General features: G+C 31.4%; 1 protein-coding gene and 1 long non-coding RNA gene across 2 annotated transcripts; both read left to right on the top strand.

Annotated features, from left to right (window-relative positions):
* The first annotated feature begins 7092 nt into the window (after positions 1-7092).
* LOC123272212 lies at positions 7093-11329 on the top strand. The gene is made up of 6 exons (XM_044738913.1): positions 7093-7223; positions 7357-7439; positions 7523-7588; positions 7651-7992; positions 10844-10957; positions 11032-11329. The coding sequence occupies exons 1-6, from the start codon at positions 7093-7095 to the stop codon at positions 11157-11159; spliced, it is 864 nt and encodes a 287-aa protein (XP_044594848.1). The 3' UTR covers positions 11160-11329.
* On the top strand, positions 8050-8621 carry LOC123271563. The gene is made up of 2 exons (XR_006510905.1): positions 8050-8347; positions 8488-8621. It is a non-coding gene; the product is annotated as an uncharacterized LOC123271563 (long non-coding RNA).
* Positions 11330-14687: the final 3358 nt, after the last annotated feature.

Genomic DNA, 14687 nt, shown 5'->3' with positions numbered 1-14687 from the left:
ACAAATCAATTTTAATATTTAAGAAAAATTGCATCAATATTTTTAAAAATTTTTACAAGTAGCATTTTTTAATAAATGCTTTCTATAATAATTTATCTATTATTAGATCCTAAAAATTGCCACGTTAATTAATTTTAGTGACACTAAAGTAATTAATTTTATTTAATTAAACGTAATAATGTTAATGATTGATTACATCTTAATATTTACTTACTTGTTTAAACCTGACACCAATATTTTTTATCTGTAAAAATTTTTTTATTGTTAAATGTTTAATTTCTTATTATGCATAATATTTTTTTTAATTTTTATTTTTCATAGAATTAATCAATACAACATAGAATTGTTAATTAATTTTAATTTATAATAATGAACAAATTTAGATAGGATAATAAAAAAAGATTAATAGAAAAATTCGCTTGATTCAAGAGAATAAATGTTGAGCCATGAAGATAATTTCGAATGATTTCATTATCTTTAATCAAGTAGAAAATTTTTCGAACTAAAACTTCTCTGCTTGACTCGAGATAAAAAAATTTTCCGAAATTATTTTATAGTTACGAGATTTTTCTTCTTGAAGCAAGTTAATTTTTCATCAGCTTAATTAAACAATAATAGTAATTAATAATTTTATAAATTTAAGAAGTGAAAATCACTTTTTTTAGTGATAAACTATAAATAAACTTGTTTGTAGGTGGACAACTTAAATTTAATGCACTACTTAATTTTTTAACAACCTCCAAAATGAGTAAATTTCTATATTGGAGCTTATAGAATATTCATTCACCATGGAGGCTATTATAAAATAAAGTGATGTATTAAATTAGTTACAAACAAGTAAAACAAGCGTACAAATCATTTTTAGCGGTGATGTTTATGAAAAACGTAAGTAAGTCCGTGATACGACGTTTTCTCGGCAAACTGGACAGAAATTCATCCTTTCGCGCACCATTTGATTTGAGCAGCCCACGCACATAGAGACATGGCCACAGGGTTGTAATAACATGTCTCGTTCATTGCCGAGACAGACAACACAAGGAAGTCGTCTTGAAGTTGCCGCATACTCTTCGGGTTCTCTTCTTATTAAATCGTTTTCAGGGTTCGCCACGATAGGTTGAATTAAATTTTCCCCTACAGGTCGAATTAAAATTTGCCCTGCGTCTATTGTCAACTACACGTCTTCGATGATGAGGAGACGGAGACCGTGATTGGTCACTCGAGTCAGTGTCTATAAATTATAAATTGAGAAATTATTATTTGTTTCTATAGTTTTCCATACTTTTATAAGTTTTTGTAGACCCACCATTATCGGAAATAACGATGAGATGTGCGTTCAAATTTCGCCTTTGATTATGTTCTTCTATGATTTCCTGTCTACGACCGCCAGCTTGTCCACGACCACGAGGACGATTCTGACCACGAGCACGACCTCGACCACGCTCACGACCTTGACCCCGCTCACGACCTTGACCACGCACACGACCTTGACCACGCACACGACCTTGACCACGCACACGACCTTGACCACGTACACGACCTCATCCACGCACACGACCTCGACCAGGGGCATCATTTTGAACTGGTATGTTTTTAAATTCACCCAGGTTTCGCTCTTCTAAAGCTTCATTTGCTGGCTGTTCGTTATCTATGTACATTTTAATGATAGTTTTAAATATATAATTCCAAAGAAAAAAACTATGAAATTTTTCGAACCTTCTAAATTGTCTCTATTGATAGTCCTCAGATCATGGGCATCACATAAGGTACATTCTAAATGATTATCTGAAATAGGTGGAAATTGAAATGATTTTTCGGTTTAACTCCCGGAAATTCAAAGGCAAATTTTCTGAATTCATATAGATATAAGCAATTATTTTATATGAAAAAACAAAATTTTTGGCAAATTTTCATACTTGTTATTATTGTTATGTAGTTTTCCAAATCTAAGCAGGTTACCGGCATCAAAACGTTGTTGATGAATTCTTCTAATGTTAATCTATAATTTTATTTTGAGAAAAATTTATTTTCATATAAATAAATAATATTTTCGAAATCAAGAGAAATAATTCAATTTTTTTTAATTTACCGTCCTTCTGCTAAATTTAATTGTATCTCTTGAATCTTTTGAATAGGTATGATATCCGGCTGTAGATTAGGAGCATTTGCAATCTGATTTTGAAGATTTAACCATCTTTGTTCTTCATCATCAACAACTTTTTTTAATTTAGCTAATATTTTAATAAATTTTTTAATTATTTAAGTGAATTTTGCCGTCAGGTAACACAAATAATAATTATAAAACAAAATTTAAGTAAATGTATATTAACCAATCCATGTCCAGGAGTTTTCGTGAGCTCCACCAATTTTGTTTGACAACGTCATTACGAAGCTATCAAGATGAGTATAAGAAACTGTTGAACGAATTTCTACAAGTTCTTTTAAAATTTTTCCCCAATCATAACGCAGAAAATGGAAAAAATTTATCACAGTCGGGAAATCATTTGATATCAGCTGACAATACGGTTCGATTAAATCAAGAGTTTCTCCAAAGTGCTGGTAATGAGTGAGAGCGAGAGTCCATGATCGGTACAAAATATTGATCGATGCACCAATCAGATTATTATTTTGCCAATTCTTAAAAAGTGTCTAAAAATGATAGTTATAAGTGTTTGATTATTAAATTTATAAAAATCTATTTTAAGTTCGTAAGTATAAGTTTAAGTAATAATTTTATTTATATTTACTGTGATGAAGTGTAAATAGCAGCATTGGATTGGAACATTGGCAAAGTTACTGCGAATACTTTGGATATTTTCTTTGTCAAGGTAAGTAATTATATTATTAACATTTCTCAATCCAGGAGCTAGTTCAAATAAGTTTGTAAGCATGGAATCATACATGGATTTTGTTTTATTTTCAAAGACCGTGAAAACCGCTGGTATAAACTGTTGAAATTTTTGTTAAATATTATCTTCATAAATTTAAGTAAATTATTTAATAAAAATAAACAAATACTATACTTAATAACATACTTTATCAAAGGATCGTATGAATATAATATTCAAATTAATTTTCAAGTCTTCGTGAATAGTGCACTATGTAAAAAGAAAGAAATTAAATAATTTAATAATCTAAAACTTAAATTCTATATTCTTATACATCATTTAGCAACTTACAGTAAATGGTTCTTGGATGTATATATCTTGAGCAGGATTTAATTGCTCAATCATACGCTGTTTAGCAAAAATTAAAGCAATATCTCCCTCATCACTCATAAACATCCTCTAAAAAAAATCTCGTACGGGTTCAAACACTTCCAAGATTGCTCCTAAATTAAATAAATTATTGATCATCATTGGCTGTAATAAAGGACGTTCTTGATTAATAATTTCTATCCCTCTTGAAGCGCCAATGCCAGCAATTATTTCACGAGGATAGCTAAAAGGTAATGTAAATTCAACATATATACGTAATGATAAAATTGATAAATATAGTTAAGTATACAATTGTGCCACTCGATTATAAATAATTAAAGGATTGTCTAAAGTTTCTCTAGCCTGCCGTTGCAGCTCATGAATCGCGTTGTTTCTTAATTGAACATCAACTTCGTCTCCCTCCTAATTTTAATCAAACAAAAACATTGAATAATTATAAAAAAAAAAAAATCAGTATTTTGCTTACAAACAATAAATTGAAGTATAAAATCAGATAATTATTCAATATAAATTTAATGAACGAATAAAATTACCATTTTTTACTCCGAATGATGAAAATATCACTCGATCCTAACCGTACGTTAGCTATGTTAGCAGCTGTGAAGATATCATTCAACTGTTATTATTGATTGAAAAAAAAAAAAATAAATAAATAATTGAACAAAATAAACAGTCTACAATCAATGACTAGTTTCAAGTATAAACAAAAACAGTTGACTGTAATTGCAAGTATCAATTTGGAGTCCCCGGTAAAAATGGTAATTAATACTTATAAATTATAGCTTAGTAAATTAATTAAAAAGAAATATTCTTATAAAATAAAAAAAATATTTGTACCGAAATATTTATTAGTTAATAAAAATTTATGATTAATAATTAGAACGATCCGGAGCTATTAGATGGCCAACGTGGAGGAGAGCGCTGGCTCTATCCTCCGAATTCATCGATTCAATTTTTGTACCATCGTGACTGGCATTGTACTTCCGAAATCTACCGTTGTTCACAACGTACAACAATGTGGCGTTGTAATGCCAGATTAATTATTAATGAAGAAGGACACCCTACTGTTGAAGGAAATCACATGCATCCTCCAGTTAGGTATATTGCTGAACGCCAAGAAATGACTTGTGAGCTACGTCGACAAGTTAGAGAGACACCAGACAACCCCATGATTATCTACACGGAAAATAAATTGTGGTAGTGGCAACAACAACTGTAGTTCCATTTACCGCAGGCTGTAGTACGACCTGAGACAACTCCTAACTGTGGGTAGATTTACTCCAATATTGTAGTTAAGCGTTAACTGTAGTAAAAAGTAAGATATGCTACAGCATGCGGTATTTGTAACTCCAATTGTAGTTCAATTTACTTAATATGCGGTTAACCAATTACATAAAAATAAACGGTATATAACCTAAAAATTTTATAGTTTATAATTAAAAATTACTTACTGAGTTATTTATATATAATAAATATGGTAGTTATTTACAAGTGGGGTTCATCCATGCTGGGCCATAATATTTTTTTTTTTTTTTGATCAAATTGATCATTTTTTTTTTTAATTTTTCGTTTTTTTATGTTTTTTTAAAAAAAAAAAAAAAAAAAAAAAAAAAAATTTATTAAAAACATCAAAAAAGATAAAATAGAAACTTTATCCAAAAAAATGAGAGCCAATTTTTTTTCCAACTTTTGATGGCAAAAAAGCTGTCGAAATCTTTATTTTTTTCTCTCACGACATTTTTTATCATATATACGTCGTAAAAACAAACAGAATAAAAAAAAATTAAATAATGTTAATGCTTCACCTAAATATGGTCAAAAATAGGGTGGACCCTACTTGTACATAATTACCCTAAATATATTTGGGTTTTAAAAAAGTATGAAAAAAAATATCTGTATTTTTTTTTTTTTAATTTTTTATTTTTATAAAAATAGAAGGATTTATTTGTATTAAAAAATATTTGTTAATAATTAAGAAATCATTTATTAGAGACCAGTTTTTAGTATTAAACAAATATTTCTTAGTATTTAAAATAATTTGTTTGTATTTAATAAATCTAATATTAATTTATTAAATATTAATAAATCTTTTTAAATACTAATAAATATTTGTTAAAGACTAAAAAGTGGTCTCTAATAAATGATTTGTTAAATATTAACAAATATTTTTAACTATAAACAAATCCTTCTATCAGTGTGACGTTTAGTATTTTATTTACAGATGATTATTTATGAGACACTATAATAAACGAGTATACTAACAAGAGACTAACCCCAAATTGGCGAAATAGCGGGAACGGTTCCTTCTGTAGTACTTTCAACTCCCACGTGGAGTTTGTTATTGCAGTGTGCAGTGGAATTTACCGCAAGATTGGAGTAAATTCAACTTATTGACTTAGTAAAATTTGACGCATATTGAGTAACTGTTATCACTTATATGATATTTGTAACTACAGAAACATTTACTGCAATCTTGTAGTAAATGATACTGCACATTATTTTCCGTGTATAATCGAGTTTCTCGAAGGTATTTTTCAACGAAATAAAAAAAAAAAGTTGCGGGACAAATTGATAAATTCGAGAGAATTTAACAATTTATTTTGTTTAGTTTCCCTATTGAAGTCGCTGTTTCAATGGGATATTCAGCAGCGAAATCAATTATAAATCGCGAGCGAGCAAGTCTTCGTCCACAATTACCGCATACTTTATATGAGCTTGGTGATGCCCTAGGAGGATATGTGCGTGGCAGAGAAATTATTCATGAACGAGTTATCACTGATGATAATCAAGTTGCATTAATTTTTGCTGATAGAAATATGATCGGCCGTCTAAATGTAGCTCAAGAACTTCATGCTGATGGAACCTTTGCTGTAATTTTATTTTCTTAACAATTTTTTTTTTTTTTTTTATCAATAATATATTTATTCGATTTTGATAATAGTCCATTCCTCGAGAACCAGCTGCAGCTCAATTATATGTGGTATATCTACGACATTTGGACAAAGTAAAATAATATGATACAATATATATATATATATATATATATATATATATATATATATATATATATATATATATATATATATATATATATATATATAAATATGTTTTTATTTTTATAATTTGTCATACGTAATTTTGTTCATTTTATGAATTTTATTTATAGGGATTTCCTGCAGTTTTTGTTTTATGTCAATGTCGGACAACTGAGATGTATAATAAAATTTGGTCTCGTATAATTGAATTAGCACCTGGCGTAATGAATGCTCGTAGTATGACTGCAGATTTTGAAAGAGCTCATATCCGAAGTGTTCGCAATAATTTGCCCAATACTCGGATCAAAGGCTGCTGGTTTCACTTCAATCGCATATTTATTAACATACACTTAAAATTTTATTTGTTTATATTTTTTATTTAATTAATATCATTTCTATTTAATAAACTATATTCTAGGCTACGTGGCGTTACTGGATTCGACAAGGATTGAGTCAGGCCCCAAGGGTTGTTCTATACCGATCATGGGTCCTTCCTCTGGTTCCTGCAAACCGTTACTCGGAAGCTGTAGATGTCATTGAACAATATTCTCATGCAATTGCTCGCGATTTTCCAGGTGTAATAACGTATATTTATTATCTTCGGCACTGGTGGGAAAGATTAATACACGAACTGTCTGTTTACGCTGAGCCAATCCGAACTAACAATTTAGCCGAAGGTTTCAATCGAACCTTGATTGAGAGAATGGGTGGAGCTCATCGCAATATTTGAGTTAGGATTGGTACACATGTCCTATATTTTTTTATTTATAAACATGTGACTTTATTAAAAAAAAATAAAGAACAAATAATAACTCTTTTTTTTAGACCGATTAATTGAAATAATGGCTGATCAAGAAATTAAGTACTTAAGAGTAACTGAGGGAGTCCCAATCTCTAACGAGACTCGTCGATTAAGATGGATTGAAGACGATCAGCGGATCATAAATGCTCAACGAAACCTTGACAGTAGAAGGTATTTATTATTTTGCAGATTGAGCACAAAACAGTCGAGTGTCTTCTTTTGCAATATGCATCGACTACTAATAATTGAAGCTAGATTAAATCTATACTTTGTTTTATGTTTACCATATTTTATTATTTAATAGGTGGCCTATGGACGACTTTCTCTTAAATGCTCTAACACCTCGACATCGACATATCCTAGAAGCTGAAACTTTAGATATACCAAGTAAGTTAATATTTTATATTTTATAATTGATTATATTCATAGAATTGATCATCCTACACATTCAGTATATATGTAACTTCCAGATGATCAAGATAATTTTGAATTACCTGATGTGGCTGATATTCGTGTTCCGGAAAATGCTTCACCAGGTTTTAAATTTAATTTTTAAACTTATAAAGAAATAACTAAAACAAAAAATTTCTTAATTTAGATTTAGAACCTGTTGAAAACGATATACGGCATCCAAGAGGCCCGCCGCAAGGTTACAGGCGTCGACAAGGTAGAAGAAATGCAGCAGTTGTACCACCACTCAATGAGCTTCTTCAGGAAGTCAACAACGAAGATGACGGTGGTGGTAGAAATCAAAATATTCGTCAGCCACAAATACAGAGAGCAAATGTACCACTCAATGACCTTCTTCAAATTGATAATGACAATGGACTTGTTAATGAAGATCACAATCAAATACAACCGCAATACCAACGACGAGGAAGACAAGGCAGAGCACATGGACGTCAACGAGGAGCAGTTAGAATAGCACCTTACGTTCGGAGTAAATAAAAATTATAATGATTGTAATCGTTATGATTATTATTATTATTTTTATTATGACTACTATTATTATTATTATTTGTAACGGAGTACACGGGGCCTTCTTTACCCAGAGAAGGTTTCCGATCCGCGTGAGTTAATTATCGACTGATTCCCCAGAGCGCTGTGCTCCGAAGTACTCGCGCCTCTAGCTGTAAGTTAGTGAGTAAGTCCCCAAGAGGGAAGCGCCGGCGCGGAGAGTGAGTGGGGAAGACGGAGCGAAGAAAGAAAAGCACCGACAAAGCTGAGAAGAGTCATTGTGACCGAGTCGCCAAACCGTACGGACACGCATATTTAGTAAAAACATCATCGAGCAGGTAATTATTTATTTGTCGCCTTTCGTACAAGTGGAACGAAGCGATCAAATCTATTAATTTATTGCGTGCCAGGCCTTCAGTCGGCTTGCGTAAATTGATCTTAAATTTTAACAATTTCTAATGCTTGATTGCGGTTTCAGATTCATAAAATATTCGGAGAAACGAGTGACGGTGACCGAGGTCTCGCTGCCAAGCAGAATTTTCCACCGAGGAGGGATTTGTACCAGTGACGACGACAAGGAGTTGTAGCTCTTCGAGGGAGTTCATTAACGTCGTAAAAGAAAAACTCCAGGTACAAATAAAATGTCCCAATAATCTCTCGGTGGTGCGGCATCAGCCAGGCATTGAAGTCGGCTGAAGGTCACCGCCATTTCGCGTTCGGTCACAATCATTAGATTAAGTATTATATCGTAGAATTTACTTAATTATTATATGGAAATTTATTTATTAGGATTTACTCGGAATATTATTTGGGATATTATTTAAAATATTATTTAGAAAATGTTTGAGAATTTACTGGAAATAAGAGGCAGAGTTTATTTAAGAATTTATTTGAGAGAAAAAAAAGTCCAGAATAAAAATTAGACTAAAGATAAAAGCAAATCAAGAATAATTACTAAATGTTTAATTAACAAAACCAGGAATTATTTCGGATTGTTAATTTACTACGTAGGCAGAGCTTGGATTGGTTTTACCAGGAATAATTTCGGTTAGTCAATTCATGACTTTGGTGCCATGTAAAATTAAATGTCGTTGATAATCGAGTTGGTCGGATTTATTTAATTAATTGCTTAAAATAAAATCAGTAAAATGTTTTAGAGGAGTTTTAGTAAAATCATTTGAAGTAAAATTTATTAGATTCAAAAAATAATTTATAATAAAATTTAATTGTTAAAATAAAATCATTGGAAATAAATTTAGAATCAGTCAAAATTACAAGAAAATTGTTCATGTAAATTTATTAATTAAGAGTCGAAAATAAAACTTGTAAAAATTCGTCAGAGAAAAAAATTACACCAAAAACTTGCGACAGAGACGCAAGACCGAGCGAGAGCGTCAGCCATCTTGTCCCGCGCGAAGCGCTGAGTAGAGGACATTCAAAGTCGAGACTAAAATCGTACTGTGTTGCTAGGCAGAATATAATCCTCAAATAAAATAAAATAAATGCTAAGTTTTTCATGCAACACAATAGAACGTAAAATAAAACAACGTAGAGAAAATAAAACTCGATTATTGAAGGACAAGCCAAACAGTTTAGTAAAAATAAATTACATGAAATTAATTGATAAAATTTTAGTCATTGAAAGCTAAGATCTTAAATAAATAAAATGAATTAAATAAAATAATCTGGACAAAATAAATAATTCCATAAGTTCGGATTAAAATAAAATGAACTAATAGATTCTGGTAAAATGAATTAAAATAACTTGGAAAAATAATTAATAAATTCTAGTAAAATAAATTAGACAAAGCCGAGTAATTTAACACAACAGCTTATAAATTAAATTAAGTAAATTCAGTAGAATTAAGTTTGGTAAAATCTCGGAAGTAACCAACACGTTGTTGGCAGATTATTAAGACCTCTGTCAATGGATTTTAATCTATTAATACAAGATACGAAGACCTCTTGGTATTAAATATTTAATTGTTGTATTATTAAGACCACGGCAATAAATTAGTTAATGATTTTAATTTTAAATTAGGAATTAAGATTAGGAATTGTAGAAATAAATTAGGAACTCGGGTTTTGTATTTTGTTGAAGGGATAAATGGATCCAGGCATCGAGTCGGATTTCGTTTGATTTTGGAAAATAAATTTGTAGAATCCGGAGTAATAATTAGTGGGTTTGGAAATAATAATGTGGGTGGGTTTAATATTAAGTATTGTAGTGTTGCCTAGGGATTCATGGTATCCTCCTCTGCTTCCTGGGCACACTTAGAGTCCTTTGCATAAATGCCCGGGTCGGGGGTGCAATAGGCATAAGTATTTTAAATAAATATTGTGGGTGTGTGTGGATAAATAATATTGCAGTGTAGCCTAGGGATTCATGGTATCCTCCTCTGCTTCCTGGGCACACTTAGAAGCCGTTGTATAGACGCCGAATTTGGGGTACAACGGTAGTAAGCTAGAAACCGCGGTATAGACGCTCCATATGAGGGTACTGTTCGGGAATAGATACTATGATAGTAACCGCGATAGGACGCTCCATAAGAGGATATCGTCGGGATTAAGTTAATTTGATATTTTGTAAGGGGTTTTGATTTTGTATTAAGGGTTGGATAAATAAAATGAATTGTAAAAATGAATTTCTGCTTATAATTTCTGTGTCCTTCCTGACAATCTCTCCGACCCTGAGTGTTCACTCCATGTTCTGGGCCAGTTTCTGGATACTGTGGGAAAAATCCAGTGGCGCCTTAAATAAATTAAGAGGCGACCAAGAGAGCGGAGGATCCCCGTTTCATATTATTATCATCATCATCATCATCACATTACAGACAACGCCGTCAACGTGGTAGAAGCTGAGAACATTGGTCGTCAAGAAATTGTACAGCCTTTGCCGGAAGAAATTCCTGTCATGGAAATGGAAGAAATTCTTGACATCGAAAATGGTATATTTAATTAGAGTATTTACGCATTTTTAAGTGTGTAATTTTCAAAAAAAATAATTTTTCATTGTATGCAGATCGAATTTCACTGAATTCATTTGAAGAAGATTGGGAATCTGATAATTCCAGGACTCAATCACCGCTGGCCGAAAGGGAAAATATAGTTCCAAGGGAACCCGAAGCGTATGCGGCAACTTCAAGATGACTTCCTTGTGTTGTCTGTCTCGGCAATGAACGAGACATGTTATTACAACCCTGTGGCCATGTCTCTATGTGCGTGGGCTGCTCAAATCAAATGGTGCGCGAAAGGATGAATTTCTGTCCAGTTTGCCGAGAAAACGTCGTATCACGGACTTACTTACGTTTTTCATAAACATCACCACTAAAAATAATTTGTACGCTTGTTTTACTTGTTTGTAATTAATTTAATACATCACTTTATTTTATAATAGCCTCCATGGTGAATGAATATTCTATAAACTCCAATATAGAAATTTACTCATTGTGGAGGTTGTTAAAAAATTAAGTAGTGCATTAAATTTAAGTTGTCCACCTACAAACAAGTTTATTTATAGTTTATCACTAAAAAAAGTGATTTTCACTTCTTAAATTTATAAAATTATTAATTACTATTATTGTTTAATTAAGCTGATGAAAAATTAACTTGCTTCAAGAAGAAAAATCTCGTAACTATAAAATAATTTCGGAAAATTTTTTCATCTCGAGTCAAGCAGAGAAGTTTTAGTTCGAAAAATTTTCTACTTGATTAAAGATAATGAAATCATTCGAAATTATCTTCATGGTTCAACATTTATTCTCTTGAATCAAGCGAATTTTTCTATTAATCTTTTTTTATTATCCTATCTAAAATTGTTCATTATTATAAATTAAAATTAATTAACAATTCTATGTTGTATTGATTAATTCTATGAAAAATAAAAATTAAAAAAAATATTATGCATAATAAGAAATTAAACATTTAACAATAAAAAATTTTTACAGATAAAAAATATTGGTGTCAGGTTTAAACAAGTAAGTAAATATTAAGATGTAATCAATCATTAACATTATTACGTTTAATTAAATAAAATTAATTACTTTAGTGTCACTAAAATTAATTAACGTGGCAATTTTTAGGATCTAATAATAGATAAATTATTATAGAAAGCATTTATTAAAAAATGCTACTTGTAAAAATTTTTAAAAATATTGATGCAATTTTTCTTAAATATTAAAATTGATTTGTTTTATTAAACTAAGGAAAAAAATATAGTAATTTAAAAAATCTCTAAATACCCATTTTATAATTTTTAAACGAATAAATAATTTTTTTTTATTTTTATGTAATAAAAGAGAATAAAGAATTCACTTCGCGGAGTTTTTTTTATAAATTTATCAATGTTAATAGTCTATTTATTCTTTTTTTTTTTTCTTAAATCAAATGTCAAGCGCTTACGACTTGAAGTTAGGATTGTGTAGAGATGAACTGTGTAGAGATGAACTGTGTAGAGATGAACTGTGTAGAGATGAACTATGTAGAGATTTCAAATCTGAGAGATATTCTTTTGCATTGATATTCTGTTTATTATTTTTACATGTGTAGAGATGCCGCGGTGTAGAATTAATCTTGTATAGAGATTTTTCTATGTGAAAAGAAACGTATTGGCTTGACTCGTATAGAGATAAATTTTGTGAGTTTTCAAAATGTAGACAAATTCTGTGTAGGCATGCACCACACCCCAAGTTCTTACATTAACTTTAGACTTTTTAAATCGTTCTGTATATTTTTAATATCATATTAGATAATTATAAATTATATTATATAATACTTTAATTTTTTTTTAAGACCGTATCAATTTTGACGATATACAATTGTTTTGTTGAAATAATAAATTTTCAATTTTAGCATTTGCTATCAAATATTCGTTAAGCAATAAATATTTACTGTTCTAAATTCTATTACTTAATGATTAACTAAATTTGGATTTACCATTGAATGGCCAAAGTTAGGTTGCCCAATTCTGGCTCAAGTCTGGGTTGCCATTTAACGTCCAAGGCTAGGCATCCCAGTCTTTGCTAACGCTCAGGTAATCATTGAGTCGGCCAAAGGTAGGTTGCTCAGTCCTGGCCCAAGTCTGGATCGCCATTGAATGGCCATGGCTGGGGGACCCAGTTCTAGTCCAAGCTCGGGTAATCATTGGGTTGACCAGGGCTAGATTGCCCAGTCCTGGCCCAAGTTAGGGTGACTCTAGGCTTGGCCAAGGCTAGGTTATCCAGTCTTGGCCCATGTTAGAGTTACCATTCAACGGCCGAGGTTAGGTTACACAAACTTGGCCCAAGTTAGAGTGACTTTAGGCTTGGCCAATGCTAGGTTATCCAGTCTTGGCCCATTTTAGGGTTACCATCCAACGGCCGAGGTTAGGTTACACAATCTTGACTCAAGTTAGGGTTACCATTCATTGGCCAAGGCTAGGTCATTCAGTCTTGGTTCATGTTAGAGTTACCATCCAACGGCCGAGGTTAGGTTACACAACCTTGGCCCAAGTTAGGGTGACTCTAGGCTTGGCCAATGCTAGGTTATTCAGTCTTGGCCCAAGCCTGGGTAATTATTGGAATGGCCAAGGCTGATTGCCCAGTTATGGCCCGGGCATGGGACAATATAGGTTTGCCAAGATGGGCTTCCCAATAATGTCCCAGGCATGACCCCGTCGTTCAACTCTGGGGCTTCCTGCATGGGGTACCATCGCTCTATTTTAGGAATTATTATTTTATTATTGTACTGATTATAATTTAAACCATATTTAAAATAGTTTAAAAAGTTTATTTCTAATGTATATACATCAAATTTGTGATAAATACTACAAATTGGTAGAAAATAGCAAATTTTTAATTTTATGCTAGCATAGTAGCTACTAACCACTATAGTTATATTTATCATTTTAATTTTTATAAAATTGATTACCATCTAAGATAGTAAAATCTAGAAAACAAATATTGTTAGGGTTAACATAAAATTCTCTCTGTGTAACAATCACAAGTAAAGTTATGCTTATAAATATAAGTAATAAAATGAGCGCAGCAACCGACTCACGGACTTTCTGCCGCCTCGTGTTTAGTTATCAGTGCATGAAAAATTTTTTTGGCACGCCGTCGTAGAGCGCATGCGCACCTCGATCACGGTATAAAAATGAGGCTTTCTCGGGCATCATGGCGCGCAGTGCAGGAATCTCAAACTTTCTGCCTTTGTAGTGTAATGAAATTCCTATTATATTGCTACTGTGTATAGACATTATATGATACTACTGACGATGATTGTATCGCGCATGAGATGACGGACAAATGAGATTATTAGATAATGTTCAACTAACTAACGCTCCAACCCAATGCAAGTCCTTTTATCTTATCAATATTTGTGGGGGAATTAGGTGATCCTATTATGATTATCGCCCTTACCAAAGTGATTGGTGGCATTTTTATGAAAAAATGACCTGTCATTTGTTGTTATCCCCGGTATGGTAAATGATGCTTTGTAATTAGGGAGAGTTATTTATTATTGTCTAAGAATTATTGAGGTTACAGGCGATATTTCCCCTGGATTTTATTATTAATGTTCCATAGAAGTATGTAATTTATAAATATTATAAAATAACTTTAAATTTCATTACTGTTGTTTTTTTCTTTAAAATATCTTTAAAATAATAGAAGAAAATTTTTCGCATCAACTAAGGGAGAG

Source organism: Cotesia glomerata, linkage group LG9, assembly GCF_020080835.1.
Source record: "Cotesia glomerata isolate CgM1 linkage group LG9, MPM_Cglom_v2.3, whole genome shotgun sequence".
Classification (NCBI taxonomy): Eukaryota; Metazoa; Arthropoda; class Insecta; order Hymenoptera; family Braconidae; genus Cotesia; species Cotesia glomerata.
This window is presented reverse-complemented; position numbering and strand designations above follow the sequence as displayed.